Raw genomic sequence first — 8205 nt, forward strand, 5'->3', positions numbered from 1 at the left:
CAAAAACAATTTTAGGGAATTCAAAGGAAATTTTATTAGGACTCGTTCCTTAATCTCTTGGCCAGAGTAAAGAGTGATACTAATGTGCATCAGATAATTATGATATGAATTGAATTTTCCTTCTCAATATAAGCAAATTTGCCTAATTCAAGTCTTGGCTGATTCGATCAACATTATTAAATCCATTGTATATATTTTTTTTGTGTTAATGGTTAAGGAGAATGTCACAAAGTCATAAATTATCAATGGAAGCAGTTTTTGCAAAAACATGAGAAATACAAGAGTGATTTTTAATAGATGAAGGATGCCTATTACTTCTCTACCAGGGTATTTCACAGGAAAGATTCAAATAGGAATAATAACTGTTAGAAGAACAACTTCAGCAGTAGAAGACACACGATGGCCGGAGTCAGGAGAACTTTATGTACACTTAAGCCACCATTGGTGCAGATATTCTTCACTGAGGCTGATACACCTGCCATATTTTGGGACTGGCTTCCAAGATCACAGATGGATTGTGTTGCACACCCCCTTATGGCCATGGAAACTGGGTTTGACCCTGTAAAGATTCAAATTAAACCCAATGTTAACCCTGATATAAGAACATGGTCTGACCTTAAACTTGGCCTCATTTGCAGTAGGGACAATTTGCAGCCTAACTTTCATTTCATATATTATTCTGCTTCACGAATGACCAATTTTTTCTATCAGTGTTCAGAAAAGAGGTTTTTAGAGTATAGTTATCTCTGGGTCTCAGCAGCGGAAATGCCTACTACAAATAAAGGAAGGGGAGGAGCTTCCTACTGCACATGCTCACAAGCCCTTGTTTTACAGGTTTCTATCTTCAGAGTACCCGTTTAATGATTACTCATTTTTTTAACCCCTTCCTCATGTGACCACTTTTCATTTTTTATTTTTTGTCCCCATCTACCCAGAGCAATAACTTTTTAATTTTTCTGTCCACATAGACATATGAGTTCTTGTTTTTTCAGAAAAAGTTGTACTTTTCAATTAAGCCATTTATTTTCCAACTTATTCTACTGGAAAATGGGAAAAAATTCCAAGTGGGATGAAATTACGGTATGTAAAAAAAAAAAAAACCTTCTGACATTGTTTTTGGGGAATTGTTTTTACGGTGTACATTTTTTGGTAAAAATTACATTGCAAAATTATTCTCCTCATCAGTACAATTATGGCAATACTAAACATGTCCATTTTTTTTTTTTATTATTTTAGTGGTGTAAAAAAATCAGAAATATGAAAAAAAAAACAACTTTTAAGGGTTATATCATCATTTTCTGAGACCAGTTTTTATTTTCCAGTCAATGTAGATGTGTTTTACAGGACGAGACTTTTTTTTATACCATTTTGAGATAGATGTGATGCTTTGATAGCTTGTTAGAGCATTTTTGTTAGAATTGCAAAAATAAAATAAAACAATTTTGTCTTTCTTGATTTTTTTGTTTACGGTGTTCACTGATCAGGTTAATTATTTTCATATTTTTATACATCAGATTTTTGTGAAAGAAGAGATACCACATATACCGTTTATATTTTTTAATTTTGCTATTTTTATTTTCAATGGTTGAAAAGGGGGGTGATTTGAACTTTTTTTTTTATTTATATTTTTTAAAACTTTTTTAATTTTCACTGTTCTTAATTGTCCATTTAGGGGACTAGACGTTGATCAGTTGTGCTATATAGTGCAGTGCTGTAGCATTGAGGCATATAGCATAAAGCACAGTCTCCTTTGATGCCCAACCACAGGCAGGGTTTCAAAGGAGCTTCATAATGATAAGCACAGGGGTCTTCAACAGACCCCTGGCTGCCATAACAACCCATCGGCAACGCGGCCTTCCGATGGGAACAAGGAACAATGCACCCCATTGCTGGCATGTGTTATATGCCGCTTTCAGAGTTTAACAGTGACATTTAGCAGGTCAACATTAGCGGGCGTAGCTTAGAGGCAGGTTCTGACTGTATTACGCAGCTATCTCCTGTTGAGTATGGGGCTCCATACTCTCGCTTCTGACTTGTGCTGTACATGTATGGCTCATGTCGTGAAGGGATAATAATATGCCCGACTCATAATTTTGCTGATCTTACAATGAAGAGACTCTTAGTGCTCACTTTTTCTGAAATCATACCTGAAGGGTTCATCAATATTGTTTTTTGGTTTCCTTTAAAATGAATAAAAAAAGCTATTTTTGGTACCTGTTATTTTTGAAGTTTGGAGAGCACACATAGTCTCATTCCCAGTGCATTGCATAGTATCCGAAGTGTAACACCAGGTGGAGGTAGCGGATATGCAGGTTCGGCAGACCACTCCATTCTTGGAATAATTCGGTGATGGTGGTACTAGAGCCAAAGAAGAGAAAAAGAGAAGAAAAAACAGGTCTTGCTTTCCATATTTTTAATGCTATATTGTTTTCCATGTAGGAAGTTATGAGGAACTTTGATCATTCTTCACGTTTCTGTTTGGTAAAAAGTAAATCCTTCTGCCAAAGTCGACAGTATTAACAATCACAACAATTTTATTTTTCTTCCCCCAACCTTACCCCCGCTGTACTACAGAACGCCAGTGACTATCTGTCCGCAGTATCCAACATAATGTCCACTCTCTATCTGAAACTCAATCTCTCCAAAACTGAACTTCTTCTGCTCCCCCCATCTACTAACCTCCCTAAATCTGACATTTCACCACAATAAAACCCCAGCAGCAGGTGCGCTGTATGGGTGTTATGTTTGACACCAATCTCTCCTTCACATCTCATATACAATCTCTTGCCCGCTCTTGCCGCTTACACCTAAAGAACATCTCTAGAATCCGCCCTTTTCTCACCATGGAAACAACAAAAACTCTCACTGTAGCATTGATCCTTGGATTACTGCAACGCTCTATTAATTGGCCTCCCCGTCACTCGACTATCCCCTCTCCAGTCCATACTTAATGCAGCAGCCAGGGTCATCTATCTGGCTAATTGGTACTCTGACACGTCCGCTCTTCACCAGTCCTTACATTGGCTGCCCATTCATTATAGGATCCAATTCAAAGTACTTGTTCTCACCCACAAAGCTCTCCCTAGTGTAGCACCCCCCTACATCTCCTCCCTCATTTCTGTCTGTCGGCCTAACTGACCGCTGCGCTCTGCAAACGATTTTCAACTAACCTCTGCACTAATCTGTACCTCCCACTCCCGACTCCAAGACTTCTCCCGCGCTGCGCCAATCCACTGGAATGCTCTACCCTAAGAAATTAGGACTATCCACAATTTGCATAGTTTCAGGCGCTACCTCAAAGCACATTTGTTCAGAGCGGCCTAGCACGTTCACTAATCAAAGTCATTCTATGTGTAACTGTGCATGTGTAGTGAATGGGCTATCTCCATCCATCCCTCACTCCCTCGTAAATACACACCTGTACTCTGTATCTCCCCCACCTCATTGTAGATTGTACGCTCTCACGAGCGCGGTCGTCTTATTTTGCTTTAATTACTGTATTGTTTACGTTGTTACTTATGACTTGTGTTTTGAAACTGTTAAACTGTAAAGCGCTGCGAAATATGTTGGGGCTATATAAATAAAGATTATTATTACTTTTCCCAGAATCCTGCTCTTCTGGGAAGTATTTTTACAAGATTTTGGAGGCGTCTGTGGTAATTTTTGCCTCTTCATCTGGAAGAGCATTTGTAGTATCAGACCTTGATATTGAGGGATCCTGGCTCATAATCTCCAGTTTTGGATGGGGCTGAGGTTGGGACTCTGTGCGGCTGCTCATGTTATTTCCTCCATGTCTGTATGGAGCTTGTGTATTGGGCACAGTCATAGGGAACAGAAAAGGGTCTTCCCAAAACTGATCCCACAAAGTTGAAGCCACAAGTGACCACAATGTCTTGTGCTGAAGAATAAGATTTCCCATCACTGGGACTAAGAGGCTGAGGCCAACCTTTGATAATAGCCCCTAGCATTATCCCCCTCCATCTGTACAGGGGGCACAATGCAGTCATGGGGTAAAGTCCTCCTGGTGTCATCAAACCCAGACTCCTCCATCAGATGCAGATACGGAAGTGTGATCTGTCACTGCACAGAATACGTCTCCTCCAGAGTCCAGCAGTGGCGGCTTTACATCATTCTATCCCATGCTTGGCATTGTGCTTAGTGATGTAAGGCTGCATGCAGCTGCTCAGCCAAGAAGCTCCTGGCTGGGTGCAGTGTTTGTGCCGATACCGGAGGAGGTCTGGATTTTGCAGTTATGCAGTCAGCAGAGCGGTGATAATTCTTCTGCCCTCTGCTCAGCAATCAGTGGCTACACTATTTAACATTACAGGGGAGTTGGTGTGTTTTTTTTCACTTCTCAATAATATCTTTCACAGGTGATGACAGAAGATTCAGGAGGAAGAAATGTCATGAACAGACTTGTTTCCCCGGTGGCTCCTATTACAGGACCGCGCTGATATCAGTGAGTTTTGCACCACCGGCAGTTCTGTCACATGGTAGAAAAGGCAGATGGAGGCTGGAGGTTATACACTGGGGGGGGGCAAGGGCCTGTATTTTATATACCAGTGGCAAGGGGCCAGAAATTATACACTGGGGACAATGGAGCTGAATGGGAAACAACACAATATTTACTTATTTAAATTACAGATACAAGTAGAAACAAATGACTTACTTGGAGTAAAAGGAGTACAGTCGTCATATCTGCAACATGAGATCCCCATTCTGTATTGTACCTGCTGAATGGTCATGCTGCCTATGAAGCCACACTCAGATGAAAGTGCGCAACTCCTGACCACAGTCTTGTTCATTGTTCCACCTACAAATAATCAGAGCAAATAATTTTTATTCTTAATTCTGAAAAAGTCCTGCAGTGACACCACAGGTTAACCTAAGTATTACACAATGCCTATTTAAATCAATGATTTTTCTGATGTACATATTTAGTCCTTCAGAATGAGAGACTCTACACTTATGCCAAGAGATGTGGAGCTTAAACAGAAAAATATGCTTTACTAATATCAATTTCTATAATATGATTTATGGAAATTGATTTTCTATCACAGCCCCTTCAATGCATTGCAGCATGGTGATAAGGGATGGGAGGTCTAGATTTTGTATTAGTCTCTTCCATTTCACTGAAGGATTGGAGAACATAAAGGGTTTTTTTGGGAAGCATGGCTACAACAGACTTTATTTTTAATAAAGATAAGAATAAACATTAGAGAAATATAAGAAGAGAGAACATCAATGATTTATAAGATAAAACCAGGTAATCCCATTCACTTCATAGTCCTCGAGGTTTTAGGCCTGAGTCTACCAGCCCCACCAAAGCTCAAAAAGTAGAATGGACCAAAGCACTTTACTTGAGATAAAGTACCAAAAAGTAATCTTATTTATCCATCAAATGTCATAAAAACAGCGTCGTTTCGACTCCTGTCTGAGTCTTTTTCAAGCTTGATCAAGACTCAGACTGGAGTCGAAATATTACTAATTTTATGGTGATTGAAGAATATAGGAGGTTACTTTTTTATACTATATCTCCAGTGTAGTGCTGTGGTACATTCTACTTTTTTGAAAAATGAACATTAGAACAACTTATAAAATAATTTTTGTAATACTTATTGGAGAATCTTATTGAAAGATTTTACAGCAATTCTGACATGGATTTTCAAAGTAAGTACATCAGCTTCCCCATGTCTAAGAAATCTGTTCATTAGTGTACAAAGTTCATATTGTGATATGTAATCATATAACTCACCAACATCAATTTCTAAATATGAGGTGCCACAAACTTGACCTGAAGGACAGATCATGGTGTTGCCTGTGCATGTAGATGTTCCAAACGCAACACATTGCGCACACCAGAGAGCATAACCTAAATCACAAACAGCACATCAGTCAGCACTTTGCTCTACTACAATGTTATAGTATTTGCCAACACATTTTGGAACTAATTCAAATGTATTCTTAGTTTACATTATTTTATAACTTTATTATTATTAATAATATTAATAATAGTTATAGATGTGCGAACCCGAACAGTAAAGTTTGGGGTCCGTCCCAAACACCTACTGCTTGAGCACGGACCCCGAACAAGGACTTCACCAGGAAGAAGTTTCTTTGCCTGAACATTTGGTGTTTCCCACACTGTTATCTACATCATAGAGTGGGAAACATGGGCTCTGATTGGCAGTAAGATAATTACCACCTGTCAGTGCTGTGGGGTCACCCTGTCAGGTGACAGCATGAGGCAGCAGTTGTGACCAGAGGTAAAAAGTTACCTCCAGTCCCATGCATCAGCTAATAGGAGTATTAATCAGCTGGCGCTTGAGCTATCAATAAGTAAATAAAAGAAAAAAAAACAACATAGGTTCCATTGTATTTTTGACAACCAGCACAGGCAAAACTGAAAGCTGTGGGCTTCAACCCTCAGCTGTCATCTCTATCATGGCTCATTATCAACAATAGAGGGGTCACCATGCCTTTTTTTAGTTATTTAAAATTATTTAAAAAATAAGTAATTTAAAAAACAGAGTTGGGTCCCCCCATTTTTGACAACCAGCCAAACTAAAGCTTACAGCTGAGGTCTTATATTCTCAGTCTGTTAAGGGGCCATGGATATTGCCCTCAAATCCTAAAATTAGCAGCTCTTCCCACTTGCCACCACCACAGGGCAAGTGGGAAGAGCTGAGCAAAGCATCAAAATATTTGTGGGGTTGATGTCATCTTTGCATTGTCAGGTGACATAAAGCCCAGTGGTTAGCAATGGAGAGTTGTCTGTAAGACGTCTCTCCATTACTAACTCCATAGTCATATTGTAAATAACCACACACAGAATAAAGTCCTTTATTTATAAAAAATATATATACACCATTTTACAATTTTATTTAAAACTAACAAGCAAAGTTATATTCACCTTTTTTATTTGATGCCTTGGTCTCTTGCAAACAATCTTACTGCCGATCAGAGGCAGTGTTTGCTGCTCTGTCATGTAGATGACAGCATGGGAAATAATAGAGGTTCGAGCCCCCCATTCATCTGAATGGGGTCCAGGTTCAGTATCGGGTACTGTTGTGGTACCCAAATCCAACTTTTCTTCACTGTTTGTCCAAAACCTCCAGACCCGAACATCCAGGGGTTCGCCTATTTCTAATAATGATCATTTGTGGTGCTTGCTCATTGCTCACTTTAGCCCCACATAAGTTTATGGAGCACAGCTAAAACTTCTGCTCCTGCAGTTTACCAGGTATAATTCCAATCTTGACTGAAAGGGTTCATCACCGCTTCTGTCATCTCCTTTGCAGTGTACAGGGTACAGGGTACTTTAATGGTTAAAAATAATGATGATGATGATGATGATGATGATGATGATGATGATGATGATGATGATAACAATACAATAACAAGGAATAAGAAATATACAAAAACAAAAATTGCAGTTTCAAGATTTTTTTTAAAACTTACTTGTTGCTGCGAAAGTAGAGAAGAGACTCAGAATTCCAATCAGGGAGTTCATCGTTCTGCCAGTGAAGACAGATCTTATTGTGAGATGGAAACCTTGCATGAAGTATTTATATGGGTTTTGAGGAGTGGGGGTAGGGTGGGCCTTGGGAATCCTAACGAAATTGATACCTGCACACTAATAAAGAAAATCTCAAGTTTACCTCCTTTTATTACCAAAGTTATACATTGACTGCGATACACCCAGGTTTATGAAAGTAGCTTTGTATGGAAAGGTACTGACTTTTAACCATGGACTTGGCAAGGTATCAGTCATAGTAGAGGAGGGGGAGGAGGTGAGCTGCGACATCATCTATTGTGAATGGTGGATCCTGTGTTATCTGCTGTATATAGAGGTATCAATCATTATACAGAAGGAGGAGGTGAGCTGTGACATCACCTATTGTGAATGGTGGATGCTGTGTTATCTACTGAATGTAGAAGTGTCATCAGTCATTGTACAGGAGGAGGAGGTGAGCTGTGACATCACCTATTGTGAATGGTTGATTCTGTGTTGTCTACTGCATACATAGTTGTTATCAGTCATTGCACAGGAGGAGGAGAAGAGCTGCGATATCACCTATTGTGAATGGCCGATCCTGTGATATCTGCTGTATATAGAGGTGTTATCGGTGTTATCAGTCATTGGACAGGAGTAGGAAGAGAAGGCCTGTGATATCACCTGTTGTGAATGGTGGATCCTGTGTT

General features: G+C 39.5%; 1 protein-coding gene across 1 annotated transcript; it reads right to left on the reverse strand.

The window, feature by feature from the left end:
- Window positions 1–239: 239 nt before the first annotated feature.
- LOC141084973 (phospholipase A2 inhibitor and Ly6/PLAUR domain-containing protein-like) lies at window positions 240–7513 on the reverse strand. The gene is made up of 5 exons (XM_073569902.1): window positions 7462–7513; window positions 5756–5872; window positions 4670–4813; window positions 2215–2358; window positions 240–559 (listed from the first exon to the last, which is right to left on the reverse strand). The coding sequence occupies exons 1-5, from the start codon at window positions 7511–7513 to the stop codon at window positions 366–368; spliced, it is 651 nt and encodes a 216-aa protein (XP_073426003.1). The 3' UTR covers window positions 240–365.
- Window positions 7514–8205: the final 692 nt, after the last annotated feature.

This window comes from Dendrobates tinctorius, unplaced genomic scaffold (genome assembly GCF_039654945.1).
Source record: "Dendrobates tinctorius isolate UK_male_01 unplaced genomic scaffold, ASM3965494v1 ptg000028l, whole genome shotgun sequence".
Classification (NCBI taxonomy): Eukaryota; Metazoa; Chordata; class Amphibia; order Anura; family Dendrobatidae; genus Dendrobates; species Dendrobates tinctorius.